The 19,338-nt window shown below is 56.4% G+C and overlaps 1 protein-coding gene across 1 annotated transcript; it reads left to right on the forward strand.

Annotated features, from left to right (window-relative positions):
• The first annotated feature begins 2,189 nt into the window (after nucleotides 1-2,189).
• IL2RB (interleukin 2 receptor subunit beta) lies at nucleotides 2,190-15,481 on the forward strand. Its single transcript, XM_065888318.1, has 9 exons — nucleotides 2,190-2,274; nucleotides 2,714-2,828; nucleotides 3,680-3,758; nucleotides 6,372-6,477; nucleotides 7,931-8,079; nucleotides 9,451-9,616; nucleotides 10,184-10,304; nucleotides 11,710-11,794; nucleotides 14,723-15,481. The coding sequence occupies exons 1-9, from the start codon at nucleotides 2,190-2,192 to the stop codon at nucleotides 15,479-15,481; spliced, it is 1,665 nt and encodes a 554-aa protein (XP_065744390.1).
• The last annotated feature ends 3,857 nt before the right edge of the window (nucleotides 15,482-19,338 follow it).

Raw genomic sequence — 19,338 nt, forward strand, 5'->3', positions numbered from 1 at the left:
CCCTACATCCCATGATGTCCGCCCTGGCAGAGCCTCAGACAGCAACTGACTGAGTTCAAATCCCAGCTTTACCCCAAGAGGCTTAACGAGTACCTCAGTCTTCTCATCTGATAAAAGGAGTCATAATGGTACCTACTCATGGGGTTGCTGTGAACTTTAAATGAGTTAATATCTGCGAGGTGCTAATGGCAGCGCCGGGCGGCGTGAGGGCTGAGTATTAGTCATTATCGCCACCATCGTCATTATCACCGTCACCGCCGTGTCATTACCGTCACCATCACCACCGTCATCACCATTGTCATCCTCTTCTTCTAACTTGACATCAGATGACCTGGGTTTGACTCCCATCCCTTGGGCAACTCTGAGCATTAGTCTCGGTGTCTATCGAATAAGGATGACAACACACACTCTCAGGGCTGCGCTGGGGGCCTAATGAGTCAGTAAGTGTGATCGGCTTTGCAGTCACGAAGGGCAGGGCACACGTGCGTGGGTGTGCGTGAGAATCCAGGACGGAAGGCACTGGGGACTCAGAGGTCCCACTTGCCCTCCCTGAGGCTGGGCCTCTTCCTTGCTCTGTGACCTTGAGCAGGTTCCTTAAGCTACCTGAGACTCGGTTTCCTCCTCTGCAGGAGGGTCAGCCTTGGGGACTGCTAGAAGCCCTCCTCACCCTGCCCCCTGCATCCTCCTTGCGCTTTGCCCTCTTGGGGTTCACTGCTGCACCCTTTCGGCTATAGGTGGAGGGGAGCTCATTCTAGATGATGCCACTTCTGCCCAGCTCGCTTTGGCTGGGGCTGTGGTTTGGCCCTGACCTTCCTGTGATCCTGCATACCTTTGCCTCCACCCTTCTCCTCTCACCCTGAGGCTCTGTGCCAGATCCTGTCCTGGTCCTGGCTGGCCCTGCTGGCGAGGGTCCGGCCCCAGGTGACACCCTCCAGGGGATCCCCAGGGCCCTTCCCCAGGGCCATGATCGATGAGTGAGGGGCACAGGGATCTTGCCGGAGCCCCTTGCCTGGGATCTGTGCCCTACGGGGACCCAACCCTGCGACCTTTGCTATAGGGGGTTGGAGGGTCCAAAGAAAGAGGCAACCAGGTCCGCTCCGGGAGTGTTGCCCTGTGGGGATAGTGGGACGGGCAAGGAGGTGCCCCCGGGTACTTCTCTGGGCTCCTTTCCACACACAGGCCAGATGCCCACTGGTCGGCCATGCCCCTGCCGGTCCCTGACTCCCCAGGGTGTGGATGGATATTGTGGGCCTTACCTCTGGGGCCAGCGCCTGGGACACGGTCTGGGCAGGGCAGAACCATGTGAGGGAATGGACTTTGGGGTGGAGCGCGGGGACGGAATCCAAGCTCTGCCTCTTCTGCGATGTGACCTTGGGCTGGTTAATGGCTTGGAGCCTTGGTCTCCTCATCTGTGTAAGGGGACGATGCACGCACCCACCCCCTGTTGCTGGGCAGATTAGATAAGCTGGTGTACGGGAAGCGCCTGGCACAGGGTGGGTGTTCAGCCCCTACCCGCCACCCCACTCCCTCCACGAGTATTGCTGTGAGGTATTGTTGTGAGGTAGTCAGCACACGTTTATTGGGCTCCAGGCAGTCTACCCTGGCTCAGATTCCACAGCTGCCTCTTATCTGCTGTGTGACCTTGGGTAATCTGCTTCACCTCTCTGTGCCTCAGTTTCTCATCTGAAAATGGGGATAATGAGTGTATCTCCAGTAGATGCTCTTATTGCCGCAATTAAAGAGTTCAAAATAGAGCCCAGCATAGAGAAACCTCTTGACAAATAGTTTTGGTGTGGTTAAGGGAGCAGCCGGGTAGAGAGGAGGTGGGTTCTAATTCCAGCTCTGAGCTGGCCTCCCTATGTGGACGTAAGCAAATCTTTCCTCTTTCTGGGCCTCAGTGTCCCCAGCTTTTGAACAAGGGCTTGGGCCTGCTCTGAGAGTCCTTTCAGCAATGACAACATGGGTCCCAGAATCTCAAAAGGGGAGGAAAGAACATGTGTGGGATAGAGGGATCAACAGATACGAAGGCCCTGAGGCTGGCATGGTGGGGAGCAGAGGGGTGCACCTTGAGAGGACAGGGCCCAGCCGGTCTCTTGGGCAGGGGAGGACGTGGCTGGGTGCTCACTCGTGCTCTCTCCCCTGCTTCCTCCATCCAGGGCTCCCTTCCCCAGCTCCCACCCGTGGCTGTGATGGCGGCTCCTGCTCTGTCCTGGTGTCTGTGCCTCCTTGTCCTCTGGCCCCTGGCCATCCCTCGGGCATCTACATCGGTGAACGGTGAGGACCCTGGCATCTGGACTGCTGTGTTTTCCCTCTGGGAGGAGGCCAAGGCCCTTCTAGAACTTCTTCCAGGACCCCTGCTTCTTGGTAGAAGCTCCATCCGCTGGAGCAGGAGGCGGGGGGGAGGGGGGCAGTGGGACCAGAGACCAGGTGTCCGCCTTCTCCCTCAGCCCTCCACCTGCCCGCACCGCACCCATGTGCCCCTCCAAGCCGCAGGAAGACACCGTCTTCTTGTCCCTGCCCTGCCTCGACCTGTCTGGGGGTCACTGCAGGCTATGGGGCTCAGTTTTGTCCTCTCTCAGATGGATTCACGAACCCCTTCTCTGCCTACCAGGATTGACTACTTCCTCACCTGGTAGGTACAGGAGTGGCGGGCGAACCCCAGAGGGCCATGGGCACCCTGCAGCCAGCCACGCACGCCTCATCTTACCAGCAGATGCTTCCAAGCTCACGTGCTTCTACAACTCGAGAGCCAATATCTCCTGTGCCTGGAGCCGGGATGGGGGACTGCAGGTCACGACGTGCCACATCCATGCCCAGCCGGATAAAAGGTGTGTGTGGGGTCGACAGACAAATGTACAGAATCTCAGGGAGGTGAGACCTGATAGTCACTGACTTTTAGACTATTGAAATCCTAGCTCTCAGACCCCAAGAACTCTGCACTTTGAGAATCTTGGAATAATAGGACCCACAGACTCTTGGTGTCACAGAAGTCTGGAAGAACTTGGGGGTCGGATATTTAGACTCCTGGACCCTGAGTGGCAGTGGGGCATGCAGTCCAGGCTGCAGTGGAGGGGCTGGGCATGAGCCAGACAAGGTAGTCTGGGGACATTGGGCTGCTCACCTGCTATGCCGAGGCTGGACTCAGTGTTAGAGGCAAAGCGGGCAGAAGGGGGATCCCCAAACTTTTTGAGTAACCTGGGATTTTGACAGATGCCTAGGGCAGCTGTGGGGACAGGGAACTGGGGAGTGGCTGGGGAAGACTGGAGACTGGGAAGGAGGTGGTGAAGTGTCACCGCGATCCAAACACCCTGGTGGCAGCCAGCAGAGGTGGCTTTGGGGTTTGACCTTGGCTCCCAGGTGGATGGTGATTCCAAGGGGCTCTGAAGGCCCCATCAAGGATCATCTTCACCCTGAACCCTATGGGGAGACTTTGGAGGGCTTTAGGCGGGGAAGGCTGTGTGTCCTGAACTGGTTTGTTTCTAGATCGCTTTAGCCGCCGTGAGGCCTGGCTGGGATGAAGAGGCAGGAAAAGATGCTCACGAAGGGAGGTGGGCACGTGGGGGTTGGCATAGAGCCCGGGCACAGACCAGCAACGCTGCATGGGGACTCTCCCAAGGGCCAGCTCTGGGAGGGGGGGGGTCCGTCTTTTTCTTCTAAGAGGGTTCTTTTGTCTTGAAAGGCAGTGGAACGAATCCTGTGAGCTGCTCCCAGTGAAGCCGGGATCCTGGGCATGTAACCTCATCCTAGGACCCCCAGATGTGAGTAGCCATAGCTGAGGGGAGAGGCCAGAGGGGCATCCTTCCGGGGGAGGAGCTGGGGCCCAGCAAGCCCAGTGGCCGGGGGCTGTGACAGAGCAGGCTTCTGGGGCTGAGGAGGCAGAAGGGGGGAGGTGGCATCCAAGGAGAGCAGAGGCCTGACCTGGGGGTCGAGGGATCTGAGGTACGTGAGGCATCGGCCACTCTGCCTCTGCTCCTGCTGTGTCCCCCATGCTCTGTGGGGGCCGTGACACCCCTGTGTTCTTTATCAAGTGGGGAGAGCACCTACTAGTCATAATAACCTCCATATCCGACTCCTCCCGAGGTCTGGGCAAGTACAGGGCGGGGTGGGGTTGACAGTGTGGATCGCGCAGCTGGACGGTCCGGGTTCCAGCCCTGGCTCCATCGTATACCAGCTGGGTGACGTTGAGCATCTTCTGAGTCCCAGTTACCCCTTCTGTAAAGGGGGATAATAACGATCCTTACCCTGTAGGGTTGTTCTGAGAATCAAGCGAATGCCACCCAGAACAGAACATGCACTTGACCCGATTGCCAGGGGATCCTTACGACTGTGCGTGGGTACCAGCACTGTCCCCTTCTTACCAATGAGGAAACTGAGGCTCAGAGAGGGGAGGTCCCTGCCCAAGTCACATAGCCAGGGAGAGGCAGAGCTGGGATTGAACCCAGATCTGTGAGACCCCCAGCCTGGGTCTTTCAACCTTGCACTAGGCTGCCTCTCAAAGAGCAGGAGGCCGTGTGCATCAAATTATTGTCTGGCAAACCCTTCTTGGCAGCGGTGGGCACCAGGGATGCCCAGACCACATTTTCCAACCCTTATCAGGTTCTACACATTCTCCAGGAGCAGGGGGACGTGGAGATGAGCTCACATGACACAGCGTAGCTGATAAAGGCAGAGCCCCTCGAACCAGATTGCTGTGCCCGTCCCCTGCAGCTCTGCAGATCCTGGCCCCATCTAGCTGTGTGGCCTTAGGCAAGTCCCTCGGCCTCTCTGTGCTTCAGTCTCCTCACCTGTAGGATGAGAATAGTAATTGTGCCCGCCTCATTGGGTACTGAGAGAATTAAATGAGATAATATACGTGAGGGGCTTAGCAGAATGCCTGGCACAGGGTCAGTACTCAGCAGAATGTGTTATTGGCATCTTTGCAACAACGACAATGACATTAATAGTAACACAGTAAGTCCCCTACATACGAACCTTCAAGCTGCCAACTTTCAAAGGTGCGTATGTGCGTTTGCGTGTCCAGTCGTGTAAGTTAGTTCACGTGTCTGGCGTCCATCGTCACGTGCGTGCTTCCTCTACAAGTGGTTGTGCTTTATACACTTCACTGGACAGTACTGTATAGAGTACGGTAGTACAGTATCTTTCTTTCCAGCCCGGGATGCCTGGTGGAAGCAAGTGTAGAAGCAGTGGTATGTAGCCGATTGTGTTAGTTGGGTACCTAGGCTAACTTTGTTGGACTTAACGAACAAATTGGACTTACGGACGTGCTCTCGGAACGGAACTCGTTCATATGTAGGGGACTTCCTGTAATAATGTGATGATACTATTATTATCTGGGAGCATCTGGCCCCCACAGCAGCTGGTAGACGGCTCCTCGGGGTGGAGACGAAGCAATTGTTCTCCGCTCCAGGAACTCTGATGATCAAGTTCAAGGTTTGCTCACAGTGGGCCCTGCGGCAGGTCAGAGGGGCTGTGCCCGGGGTCCTGGGCCTGAAAACACCATCCCGGACCCCGGGAATGCAGATGCTAACAGAGCCTGCACCAGACCCTCCTCCTGCAGGGCTGCAGAGCTGCCCTCCGCACAGGGAGGAGGCCGCCGTAAGCTGTTCACTTGGCCAGGGCTACAGTCTCTGTGGGGCTCTGGACGCAGAGGCCTGAGTTTGCATCCAGGCTCCCCTGCTGACCGGTTGTGTGATTTGGGGCAAGGTCCTTAACCAGTCCCAGCCTCAGGTTTCTTACCTGCAATGTGTGGATGGACAGCTGTGAGCTTCAGCCAGAGAAGTGCCTAAGGTACCTGAACAGGGCCTGCCCACAGGAGATGCTCGGTTCCTGGCCATTTCCTTCCAGAAAAGTGAAGGTGCGGGGCTGGAGAGAGATGCGGAGAGGAAGCTTTCACACTCAGAGCTATAATACAAGGATAGGTCCGGACCTGCACCTTCTTGGGGGCTCATCCTGCTTGCACACCTCTTGTGATGGGGAACTCCCTCCCTCCCAAGGCAGCTCACTTCACTTGGATCAGGGATTGACAAATTACTATGGCCCGTGGGCCAAAACCAGCCTGCTGCCTGTTTTTATAAATAAAATTTTATTGGCACACAGCCAAGCACATTTGCTGTCATGTTTTTTCACGGCTGTTTTCACACGACAACGGCAAAGTTGAATAGTTGTGACAGAGACCACATGACCTGCAAAGTCAAAAATATTAACTAACTGACCCTTTTCAGAAAGCTTGCTGAGCCCTGCCTCAGGCGGAGGGGGTCCTGTTTGTCGCAGTCGCGGTCTCCCCTCCTGTCTTCCCCCGTCCTCATCCCAGCAGCCTCCCCCTCCCCGCACCAGCTGCTGGCAGCTACATCCCTGGCCTCCTTCCCTTGCAGTCTCAGAAACTGACCATAGTTGACGTCATCAACTTGACCGTGATGTGCCGCGAAGGGGAGAGGTGGAGGAGGATGATGACCCAGAATTTCAAGCCCTTTGACAACAGTGAGAGAGGACTCCAGGGTGGGGCTGGGAGGGGGTTGGAGGGGTGGGCACCTCCCTCCCTGTCTCCCCCTCTGGGGCCACCCTGCTCCAGTCTCTCCCCATCAGCTTCCATGCCCACATCTGACCAACCCACTGCTCGCTGAACTTGGCATGAAGTCCCGGGCTGCTACCCTGGTGTTCAAGGCCACTTGGCCTGGCTTCCCTCTCCAGCACGCCTCCTCTCGTGGCCTATATTCCTGCCACGCCAAAGCCCAGCTCCCCAGATTCAACTTGCCCATCCATGCCTCTGAGTCCTTGCATGCGCCGGCCCCACTGCTTGGAAGGCTCTTCCCACCCGGAAAATTCCCACTCACCCTTCAAGGCTCAGTGAAGAGTCACCTCCTCCAGGAGTCCTTCCCAGACTCCCCCACCTCTTTCAGGGTGTTTCTGTCCTGGGTCTTTGCTGCCTGATTATGGGTCTGTCTCCCTCACTGGGCTGTGAACTTCCCTGAGGGTAGAGCCTCTGCCATCCCTGTGTCTCCATTCTGAATAGTCAACATCAGGCTCGATCTGGGCAGTGCTCTGGGAAGGTTTGTTGAACGACTCAGTGCTCTGCCCCACCCCCAGCTCTCACCCCCCTCCCTTCCCGAACTTGGAGGTCATCTCTAGGGAAGAGACGGGGGCAGAGGGTGAGATCCAGGGTTCTACATGCAGCCCTGCCTTAATTGAGTGTAATCTGACTGGCAGATCATTTAACATGTCTGAGCCTCAGTTTCCTCATCTGTAAAGTGGGGATAACCAATTACCTGCTGCCAGTGGTTGCTGTAAGGAGTCTATAAGCCAAGACACAGAAACTACTTAGCACGTGCTCAGTAAACATTTGCTTATTACTATTTGTGTGGTTCTACAGAGTCTCAGAAGCATAAAAATTTAGAACAATTGAACTTCAGAATCATACAATCTTACAATCATATAAGGTTGATGAGATAGAATTAAATAAAATAAATGAGATGATCCAGGTAAAACTCTCTGATCAATTCTGAGTGCAGAGGAAGGCTGCCTTGATTCAGCAGGTATTTAATCAAGAGCCTACCATGTGCCAGGTAATGTTCCAGGCACCAAGGACACCCGAAAGAATCAAGTCGTTGCCATCAATGAGCTCAGAGTCTGGTGGGGGAGACAGAAAATGAATAAAGGACCAGAAGTAGATATTTAATACGTTGGGTGTTGATAAGTGCTAGGAAGAGAAATGAAACAGGCGAGGGGCACAGAGAGTGGTGGGTGGTTGGGGAAGGCTTCTCTGAATATGTGCTATGTGAGCAGGGACCTGCCAGTCTCTGGGGAAAGGGAACGCAGGGAGGGAGAAGCACGTACAAAGGTGGACGTGGGAGCCCGGCACGGCTTCTCATCTCAGCATCAGCCTCCAGTGTCCCCCAAGCTTTTTCTCTCTCCTTTTTTCTCTTCCCGTCTCCAGTTCGTCTGATGCCCCCCCACTCCCTCCAAGTCGTCCACATAGAGACCCGCAGATGCAACATAACCTGGAATGTCTCCCAGTTCTCCCACTACATTCAAAGCAATGTGGAGTTTGAGGCCCGGACAAGGTCCCCGGGCCACAGCTGGGAGGTGAGTACCTAGCTCCATCCCGACCTGCCCTGATTCCTTCCTGTCCTCGTCACCCTGTCCATCCTTCATCTCAGCAAAGCCACAGCAGCCCCTAAGCAACCCCTGCCGCTCCTCTGTACTGCCTGCCCTGCTTCCCCCTCCCTCCGTGTGTCCCCTGACACCCCAGGGGTCCAGCTGGTGGTGGATTCCAGGCAAGACTTACAAAGCCAAGAGGCAGGCGACTGCCCTCTCTGGAGATTTCAGAGGCCCTGAGCAGCCACCCTTCCCTCTTCAAATCCAGCGTGGTCCAAGTCCACGGGAGTTGGGACTTCCTGACGGTCCAGTGGTTAAGACTACGCCCTTCCCTTGTAGGGGGCGTGGGTTCGATCCCTGGTCAGGGAAATAAGGTCCCACATGCCAAGGGGTGCTGCCAAAAACAAACAAACAAACAAAAAAAACAAGTCCACAGCGGTTGGTCGCTTACTCATTCATTTATCCATTCCTTTATTCGCTCACTCACTCACTCAACAAACATTCACAGAGTACCTACTACGTGCTAGATGCGGGGAGAGAGTGGAGGGCAGGCCTGATGAGCTGCCTCTGCTCTCAGGGAACTCACATGGGGGATGGGGGCAGACAGCTGGTGCCCAGAAACAGGAGACGACGGGATGTCAATACATACTATCATGAAAATTAAATGTGATAACACGGCTGAGAAGGGCTGGGCCAGGCTACTTCAGATTCAGGTGACCAGGGAAGGCCTTTCTGAGATCTGGGGCTCAAGCAGGAGCTGACCTTTTGAGGATCTGGGGAGGGTCTTCCAAGCAGAAGAAAGAGCCGTTGCAAGGGCAAGACATGGCCTGTGTGTCTAGGGCACCGGAAGAAAAGCAAAAAGGGTGATGCAGAGGTGGGAGAAGTGTTTGGGAAATCCCTCTTTCTGGTTGAGTGGAGAATAGACTATAGCAGAGCACGGGGGTGGGGTGGGGTGGGGTGGGGTGGGGTGGGGGGTGGGGGGGGGTGGAGGGGAAGCAGGGCGACCTTGTATGGTGCCCAGAGGTGGTGGGAGCTCAGACCTGGAGGAGAAAGGAGTGGAGAGAAGGCGGAAGGGTGCAGAAATAGTTTCCAGAGGTGGAACCAGGCTCTGGACTTGGAACCAGCTGATTGGCAGATGGCTTTGGATGTGGGAGGCGTTTAGGATGACCCTGGAGTTTTGGGGCCCAGCAACTGGGTAGTCAGGCAGCCTTTCTGTAGGATGAGGGGACAGTGGAGGGCAGGTGGCTGGAGGGAAGAGAGGAAGGTGCTGTTCTGCTCGGCGTCTCGGCCAGCCCTGCCACAGGAGGTGAGGTGGGCAGTGGGGACCCCTCTGGTCTGACAGCCCTGTTTATGCCCCAGGACACCCCGCTGCTGACCCTCAGGCAGAACCAGCAATGGATCTCCCTGGAGACGCTGGCTCCAGACACGCTGTATGAGCTTCAGGTGCGGGCCAGGCCCCAGCTAGGCAACCACGAGGCCTGGAGCCCCTGGAGCCAGCCTCTGGTCTTCAGGACGAGGCCTGCAGGTACTGAAGGGGAGCTGGGGTGGGGATGCAGCTCTGGCGGGAGGCAGTGGCTGGTGTGGGAGGCTTGGGGTGTAGGTATAGAGCCCTTTGGCCATCATTAGCTCACTTGATGTGACCCACAGGGTGGGCAACATGGGCGTGTTTTACAGATGGGAACAGGGGATCAGTGAGCGGGTGGGACTTGCCACTGGCCTCGTGAGTTAGTGGGGAGGCGGGTGAGGCTCCTTCCACTCTCTCCACCCTGAAACTTCAAACTCTTGGTTTCTGCCGAGGTCAGGGGTGGGTTGTTTTCACCTGTTAGCTTGTTTCCTCATCTGTAAAGTGGGTACCATGGTACCGAGGCAGGGATGCTGTGATGAATCATGTCGGCCGTGATGCCCCATGTTGGCTGGGCACACAGCAGCTCTGCTGGACCAGCTGGGACCCTGTAAAGGCCTTGGGTCAGAGGTCGGCCTGTCCCTCAGCACCAGGTCATGGGCGGGGGATGCTGGATTGAGCCAGGGTGGGTGGCGGCACTTCTCTAACCCCTCCCCTTCTCCTCCTCCCCCCCCCCCGCCCCTCCGGCAGCAACCAGGAAGAAGACCGTGCCCCTTCCTTCGATGGGCCACATCGTGTTGGGCCTCTGCTGTACTTTTGGTTTCGTCCTCTTGGTTTACTTGCTGACCAGCTTTCGGTACAACGGGCTGTGGTAAGAGCGTTCCCTTCCCTGTCTTTCATCCTCCTGTCTGACACGACCCCCTCCCCGCCAGGTCAGGCTCTGGGCTGAACCCCCTGCTCTCACTCTCCAGTGCCCCCTCTGCCCTCCCAAGAGCCCCCCCCGCCTAACACCTGGCATTTCTGCCAAAGATGGAAGCCCATGGAACCAGCCCGAGGGGAGTGGGGCAGGGAGAGCCCCGTGGGAGCCCTGCCCAGAGCATCATACCCAGGGCTTGAGCATGTGTGTGTGCACGTTCCAGCTGCCTGTGTGTTGGGGGCGGTCCTCATGCATCTGGGCACTCATTTGTTTATTCCTTTATTTACTGAGTCCTAGCTCTGGTCTGGGTACGGTGCTGAGTGCTGGGAACGCAAGGGCAACCACAGGCATGTCGTCCCATCTTCATGGACCCACAGTCCCATGGGGGATGGCAGATACATCTTAATCATGCACTTTTATAACAACACACGTGATTAGGCTGGTGAAGGAAGGAAGGTACCATAGGTACTGGGAGCAGACAACAGGGAAAGGAACCTCAGCTAAGGGGTGGCCGGGGGTTGGGGGGGTGCTTCCCTGAGGAAGTAATGATTCCACTGAAATCTGGAGGAGAAGTGAACCAGGCAGGGAAGGGTCGGGGAACACATCTCAGGAGGAGGAAGTAGCTTGTGCAAAGATCCTGGGTGGGAACAAGGCGGGAGCATTCCAGGAACTGAAAAGGCAGGGAGGTGGGTGTGGCCAGAGACCAGAAAGGAGTTTGGGACCCGAGCCTGGACCTCTGGGTGGCAGCCAGGTTTTCTGGGGTTTTGAGGCTGTGGCATACGACTGGAGGCAGATACACACAGATACTGGGGCACTCAGCTTGGCAAGCAGAGCATGGGCTGGAATTCAGTCTCCATTCACCACTGCTCCCCCCACCCCCCAAAAATCCCCAGGTGCCCTTGGGCAGTGCACAGCTTGAACCACCGTCCATGGCAGCCTTGACTAGGTGGCCCACCATCTGGCCTCTCTCCTACCTCCCTCCTCTTTGTTCACTCTGCTCCAGTCTTCTTTGTCCCCTACCGCTCTGGCTTGCATGGTCCCCCACCCTCACATCCTTCTCTTGCATGGCAACCTGCCCTCTGTCTCCATGTTACAATGAACGGTAAACTTGCACACTTGCTTCACTGTCTGGCCCCCCCATTAGAATGTCAGTTCCTTAAGAGCAGGGACCTTCTCTGTTGGCTATTCTTGTGTCCCCAGTGCCCAGCACAATACGTTCCCTTACTGGGCACACGATCAATACCGACGAAATAAATGAACAGCTGTGCGCCCTGCCCTCAGAGCTGCGGGGCTGATGGCAGGACACTGCGGTCCCCTTCCCTTCTCACCCTCCTTCCCTCCCTTCCTCTCCCCTGTCCAGGCTGAAGAAGGTTCTGAAGTGTCACATCCCAGACCCCTCGGAGTTCTTTTCCCAGCTGAGCTCCGAGCATGGAGGAGATTTCCAGGTAGGCGTCTGGAGGTGGAGGGTAGAGTAGGCAGGTGGCACGGGCTGGCCAGAGGGTGGGCGGGGGTGTGGAATGGGTGGGGAGGAGGTGCAGGAACAGCGGGTTTTTGCCCTTTTTGGAAGAAGAAATGTAAAGTGAGCTGCCTCGCGTGTGGGCACGGGCCCCTTTCCCCAGTGTTCTCAGGCTGAATGGCAGCTCCCGTCTGAGCCAGACTGCCTGGGCTCTAACCCTGGCTCCACCACTTCCTGGCTGTGTGGCCTTGGGCAAGTTCTAGAACCTCTCGGTGTCTCAGTTTCCTCACCTGTAAACTGATGGGTGGTGGGGGGATAATGTTACTATGTGTATGGTCCCAAGGACATTGCCTGGCACACAGCAAGTGCTCACGAAGCTCTAGGCAGAATGACTGGCGCCAGGTTGCTGATGGAGCAGGATCTGCCAGGTGCAATTCCTCTCCACCCCGCTCCCTGTGCAGACCTGCTCCGTGGGGCTAGTGCTTTCCCTACTCTTGCAGAAACTCCCTGGCCCGGCTCCGTGACTTATCACAGACGTTAGCAAGGCCTCTAGGCATTTCTAGTTACAAAACACAGATTCATTTTAAAAGTGCACGCCCACATGTCAGAACACTCAGCGCCATTTAAAGTTTGGTCGTCTCCCCTCCCTCAGCCCACACATGCTTCAGGAAGGAAGTTTCAAGGGGGTAGGGGGATGTGGTGGGCTGCTTCTACCACCCCACCCCCACTCTAGGCTCCCTGGATTGGTGTTGGTGGAGGAGGGGTGAGGTGGGGGCGGAGAGAAGCCAGGAGGAAAGTTGAGGGGCTGGAAAGCCATGCTGGACCAGAGCTGTCAGGAGTCGGCTTTGGTGTTCTCTATCAGGGCTGATCAGAGCCCCTTCTGGAATTCTTCGGAAAACTCCCATGACTGGGGGTAGCTTACCTACAGCACTCTTAATGTGGGGGAATGTATCTCCTTAAAATTCCTCCTTCAGCCCTAAATGTAGTGAGCTCCCCATCAACAGAGGTATTCAAGTCATCCGGCTGGAGGCAGGACTAGATGCATCCTCAGACCTCTTCTGCCTTGAAGTCCTTCTCATTCTATGGGCTTAGGACATTCTGTCGTGGGACTGGGGTCCTTTCTAGAGAGTTGCAAGCCACTCCATCTTCCCACGAGGTCATCCCCAGGTCTAGATGCCTGGCCCAGTCCTGCTGTGTGGAGGGGGTATCCCGAGGAGGCCCTGGGGACGCATGACGTGACTGGGCGCTGGCCAAGAGGGACCCCACCCCCTCCTTTGTATGTGGGTGACAGGCCAGCTGCTGTCTCTCTCTCCGCCCCAGAACCCCTGGCTCCACGACCGCAAGGCCCACTGCCCTGCCTGTGGGACCTGGGAGTGCGTGTGCCAGTGTATGTGAAGGGGGATGAGTTTCTTCCTGTGCCCCCCGCCCACCTGCGCTTCAGGGCATTGTGGTGGAGGCCTAGGCCCAGGAAGTGCCTGACCACGCACACCTCTGAGGGCGGCCCAGCGAGGCCCAGCACACCAGTGCCGGCCCCAGGCCTGCCCGCTTCTTCTGGCCACTGCTCAGCACTGCTGCCTGGCCCTGCCTCCGCGGCTTCTCCTAGTGTTGGAGCCACACCTGACCTGGCTCTTGCCCTGCCTCTCCAGCCTGCTATTCCTCCATCCTTAGTTTGTCCTCGCTGTCCCTCTCTCTCGGCCTTTTCTCTGTAACATGAACTCCTGGTTTGGGGGAGGGGGGTAGATTTTGTCGAGTGGCTCAGCCCCGGGAACTCACCCGGGGATGGAGAAGCAGGATGTTTCTCTTCTGGTCCATTAATTCATCTGTAGAACATCAACTGGGCCCCTAGGCCCTGTGCTGGGGGCCTGGTCCCATCAGGCCTGGTCCCTGTGCTGGGGGGACCACAGTCCAGCTGCAGAGGGCTCCCGGGACAGAAGGCTGTTGGGGGTTCTCAAGTGCACCCTCTTGAGGCCCCATCATCCTGCCCTGAGGGGTGAACACTCCCCTACACTTCTGCTGGGTCGTCTGCGTTTTACCTGTGCCAGGTGTTTCCACCTTCATTGTCTTCTTTGACATCTCTCTGCTGGCCCATAGTGAGGAAGTCAGGAAAGGGGCAGCTAAATGTTGTGGAATTGAGGCTCAGAGAGGTGCAGTGACCTGCCCAGGGTCACACAGCTAGAGAGTGCCAGCGCCAGGGCTGGAAGCCGGGTCTCCCTGTTCCTTGCCAGGCCTCTGTGGACTCCAGAGCAACTGAGAAGTGCTCTGATGGGTGCTTTCCTCTCTCTGTGGATGGAGGGCGTGGGGGGTGGAGGGCTGCAGGGCACCAGGGGGGAGTGGTCAACTGGGGGACAATTAGCTCCCCACTGGAGATGGTTCCATGGCAGTGTGAGTGGGGAACCTGGGACCCAGCTCTCCCACCTGCTGGCTGTGTGATCAGGGCCAGGGCACAGGCCCTCTCTGGGCATCTGTATGGTGACCGTGATGTGCTTTCGCGACCCTTTCTGCCTCAGCAGTGGTTGGTTGGTTTACACACTCACACTGGTCCCCACCAGACACTCTGAGGATTCTACCCATTGCTACGTTCCCGGGACCAAGAGCGGCACCAGTCTCACAGGAGCTGCTCGATAAACAGTCACACATTGAACCAAGACATCCCCTGGGCACCTACAGAGAGCCGGGAAGGCCTGTGCTGGGGCTGGGAAACAGCCACACCCACTGGGCTGATGCAGAGGGTTCCCCAAACCAGTGGGCGGGGTTTGTGTGTGTGTGTGTTTGTGTTTGGGAAGTGGGGGCTACAGCCAAGGAGGGCTTCCCGGAGGAGGCAGCCCTGCGCGGACTGCTGAAGGAGGATGAGATAGGGGATGCTGCTGAGTCCGGAAGAGGTGGCCACTCACCCTCCCTCTGCTCTTTCTCCTTGCAGAAGTGGCTCTCCTCTCCCTTCCCCTCGTCCTCCTTCAGCCCCAGCGGCCCAGTGCCCGAGATCTCCCCACTGGAGGTGCTGGACAGGGACGCCAAGGCCACGCAGCTGCTCCTCCTGCAGCAGCAGGACAAGGGCTCGTCATCCTCAACCGAGACCAGCGGCCACTCGGTGACCAGCTGCTTCACCAACCAGGGCTACTTCTTCTTCCACCTCCCAGACGCGCTGGAGATCGAGGCCTGCCAGGTGTACTTCGCCTACGACCCCTTCATGGAGGAGCCCGATGAGGGTGGGCCCAGGGTGCCAGAGGGGGCTCTCCTCCCACCCCTGCCACCCCCGCCAGGGGAGGAAGACGCCTACTGCACCTTCCCCTCTGGGGACGACCTGCTGCTCTTCTCCCCCAGTCTCCTCGGTGGCCCAGGCCCCCCGAACACTGCCCTGGGGGGCATTGGGGCTGGTGAAGAGAGGCTGCCCCCCACCCCGCAGGAGGGAGTCCCTGGAGACTGGGCCCCCCAGCCCCTGGCGCCTCCCACCCCGGAAGCCCCTGACCCGGTGGGTTTGCAGTCACCCCCGGAGCATGCGCTGGGAGAAGCAGGAGAGGAGGTGCCTGTCCCCAGCCCGAGGGAGGGGGCCGGCTTCCCCTGGGCCAGCTCTCCTGGGCAAGGCCAAGTCCGGGCCCCCACCTCCCGCCTGACCCTGAACACCGATGCCTACCTGTCCCTCCAAGAGCTCCAGGATCAGGACCCGGCTCACACAGTGTAGACAGACGGCCAGGACTGGGAGGCAGGTGGCCTTCCGCTCTTGCACCAGGCCCAGCTGAGGACTCTCTGTCTGTGAGGCTTGTCCACTGCTGACACTCGGTGTCCGGCTGCCCCCGGTCATCTCTGGCCAGAGGGCCCTCACCCAGCCCTGCACCCTCGGCTGTTCACTTCCACACCTCATTTGCTGCTCCCCGGTCCTACGACCCAAGCCAAGAACTTCGGGGGGAGAGGCACTTTGACTCCACACTCCCGCATCAGTCGTGGAGTCCTGCGGGTTTTGCCTCTGAAGCGTCCCTCCTCTCCAGCCCGGCAACTCCTCTTCAGGGAGAATTTGGGGTTCTCCACGGGCCTTCACCCTGCCCTCCTCACAGGGCTTCCTGCCCCAGTCACACCCCCTCGCACCCACCCACCGCAGGACAACCAGAGTGCTCTTTCCAGAACACAAAGAGGGCTGTGCTGCTCCGGGTTTAAAACCCTGCCGTGGCTCCCCACTGCCCTCAGCACCACTTCTCGGCCCTCCCCTTGCCTCTCCAGCGTCGTGTTGGGACATTCCCTTCTGGTAGCCTCCCACTTGGAGCCACTTGGAGCTCCCCTATTCCCCCACACCTTTACACATGCTCTTCCCTGTGCCTGGGGTGCCCTCGCCTCCCTCATCAAGGTGACAAGCTCCCTTTAGCCTTCAAGTGTCAGTTCTGCTTCCCTGGGAGGGAAACACCACCTCCTTCAATGTGCGCAAACTTTGAGATTCGGTGCTGGAGGGACAGACTCTCAGGGTCACAGGGTGGCTGAAGAAAGTGGCCCTGTCACTTCCCATTTGGGATCTCTTGTGACCTTTGAATGCTTGGCTACAGCATCCTTAACGCTGTGGCCCAAGTACGGACACAAACGCCCCGGCAAAGCGGACACCGGCTGGATCTTTCCACAATGGCTTCGCGTAGCCGGCTGCTGGAAAGTAAACCCCTCCTAGTGGCAGGTCCTGATGCTGTCACAGGGAGCCCTCCCTTGGGCCCCTCCCGCTCCAGCCTCCACTGGTCTTTTCTGCGGCTCAGGGGCTGGCACACCGCCTCCAGATGGCAGCTCCACTCACTACACTTGGCACAGTGCACTTGGCACTCCATCATATTCCCTGGGTGAACTGATGAACTATCTGGCATCATCTTGCCTGGGCTCCCTGTGCCCAGCTGCCTTCATGCAGGGGGTACCATCCACCTCACAGGAGCACCCCTGGCGCCTTGACATTTCTGAGGTCAAGATTTGGAGAAGCGGCGATCCAGGCCCATTAGATTCCAGCATGCCCGCTTCAGTGAGAGGCTCATCCCCTCACGTGGCAGTCGCCCCCGCCACACACAGCTAACCCCTTCCTTCTCGGTGCTCCCCACCGCCCGTCCACTTCTCTTCCCTCTGTCCCTGGCACTGATCACACCTGTGATGCCTATCACAACCTCCCTTCTTCACTGGAGTTCTTCGGAAGGCAGGGACCCCAGCAGGTCCCAGCTACCCCCAAGGTGTGAAAACACAGTGCCTGCATTTATAGGCCATGCTTGCAGCTGATTGGGCACCTGACACAAGCCCACCCATAGGTTCATCAGCAGCCTATGAGATGACTTAGAACAGAAGCTGTGTCCAATCAGGGAGGCCGGGCCTGAACTGGCCAATCAGGTTTCTCTCAGTCTTGGGCATTTGAATACAGGGCAGGAGGGTGGCCCCAAGGAGCAGGTGCATGTGGAGAAGAGCCCCAAAAGGCTAGAGAGGAGTTAGCAGAGGGGCCTGGGCTCCTATGACTAATACTGCTGCTCCCCAGGGGGTTACTGCATTTCACTCAGGATTCCTGTTTCTTCTATGCCCAAAATAAACTCCCTTTTCCTGAGGTTGTCTGAGCCTTGGATCCTTACCATGGAATAGCTTAATAACCGGGCCATCGCACTTCCCACCTCCTGCCATATGGTGCTGTGTGTTCTGGGCCGTAAGTCTCTTCAGTCCTGAGGAGAGCATCAGACCCAAGCTCAGTGCCCACAGCTTTGCTGTGTGTCCTCCGGCAAACCAGGAAATCTCTCTGCAAGTGAATTTCCACTTTGCAGAATTCTTGGGAGGGTTACATTTCTCAGGCGTTGATCCTGTGTGTGTGTGTGTGTGTGTGTGTGTGTGTGTGTATGTATATATATATATATATTTTAATGATCTCTGTGTACCATCTTTGTTATTGTTTACTTAATATTTTTCTTTAAATCAATTCACTTTTTGTTTAATACTTTTATTTAAAGAAAAAGTTTTATATTGGTTCTGTAAATGGGAAAACTGATATTCACTATAAATAAAAGGTAATGGTACAACGTAAGTACAATAAAACAAAATGTTTCAATTTATTGCCTGCTGGAAATCTGCTCTATCTCTTAGTTTAAAGGGGAGATAAGCAAGTGTTGGGAAGCTGATGAAGACATGCCAGAACCAGAGACTTCTTCCTTGAGAAAATGCAGAAGGATTGTAAGGGAAATATCTTTTTCACTAAAAGGAGTCAGATTTATCTTATTCGGTGTCCAGGCACCATCTGATATGGTCTCATGGGAAAATATTGCTCTTGATTTTACATCTATCTATCTCAAGTATCCTTGACTCTGAAAAGTTGGACCAGATCATGAATAGCATTCAGATCTGGCATTCATAAAGCTGCACTCATGGCAGACATTGCTAATCAATTGCAGTGGTGCCTGGCAGACATTGCTAATTGACCATACTCCTCCTTTCTCTGGAGCTTGGATGCAGCCTTAGATTCTGTAGGCAGGCCGGATTGATCATAGCTGGTACCTGGTGACATGTCTAGGCCAGATAATCCCTCAGGTTCCTTCCACAACAGAAACTATCGTTCCTGGGCTTCTCTGGTGGTGCAGTGGTTGAGAGTCCACCTGCCAATGCAGGGGACACGGGTTCGAGCCCTGGTCTGGGAAGATTCCCACATGCCGCGGAGCAACTAGGCCTGTGTGCCACAACTACTGAGCCTGTGCGTCTGGAGCCTGTGCTCCGCAACAAGAGAGGCTGCGACAGTGAGAGGCCCGTGTACAGCGATGAAGAGTGACCCCTGCTCGCCGCAACTAGAGAAAGACCTCGCACAGAAACGACGACCCAACACAGCCAAAAATAAATAAATAAATACATAAGATAAGAAACTATTGTTCCTGACTCCGATTTTCTAGGCAGGGAAAATTGAGGCTGTTATGGTGGAGACTGGAAAGTTGAGAGGGCCCTATGAGCAAGTACACCCAGGGAACCCAGCTGTCCTTACTGTGTCTGATGGGAGACCTGAGCTGGTAGTGTGTGGCATAAGGGACCGCCTTACACCAAGTGGAGATGGACTGATGGGCTAGAAGCCACAGTGTGAATGTCCAGTGTGGATTAGAGTATAGGCCTTGGGAGATGGAGCAAGGAGGGAGCAGCTGGCAGGGGTGGAAGGGATGAAGGAGAGACAGGCTTGCCTGGGTCAGATTCCAGGAGAGAGGAGTGGCACCAGCTGGGGACCAGGCAGCCTAGGGCCTTGGAGAGCTGTCAGATGCAGAGCAGGAAGCAGGGGGCAGCCAGGGCAGATTGGGGTATAAAAGAAAAGGGAGGAGAGGTGGGAGGGCCTTCCAGCCCCTCAGGTCTCCAATTTCTTGAGCTGTATTTGTTCCTTCACTTCCTCAATCCCCCACTATCTCTGCTGTCCTCCTACCTCTCAATTCCCACTCTAAGCAACTTTCAATGTCTGCAGTTACCAAGCAAATTACGGTGAACCGGTTCATAGCTAGGATGAATAACTTACCACTGTCCTCCTAATTATTGGGGACAACGAGGACAATTTCAAAAATCATCAAGAAGCACATTTTAAAA

Source organism: Phocoena phocoena, chromosome 11 (genome assembly GCF_963924675.1).
Source record: "Phocoena phocoena chromosome 11, mPhoPho1.1, whole genome shotgun sequence".
NCBI lineage: Eukaryota > Metazoa > Chordata > Mammalia > Artiodactyla > Phocoenidae > Phocoena > Phocoena phocoena.

Coding starts and splice junctions, on each gene's coding strand:
- IL2RB (XM_065888318.1), top strand. CDS start 2,190: ATGGCGGCTCCTGCTCTGTCCTGGTGTCTGTGCCTCCTTGTCCTCTGG. Junction 2,829..3,679: donor CATGCCCAGCCGGATAAAAG/GTGTGTGTGGGG, acceptor TTGTCTTGAAAG/GCAGTGGAACGAATCCTGTG. Junction 10,305..11,709: donor TTTCGGTACAACGGGCTGTG/GTAAGAGCGTTC, acceptor TCCCCTGTCCAG/GCTGAAGAAGGTTCTGAAGT.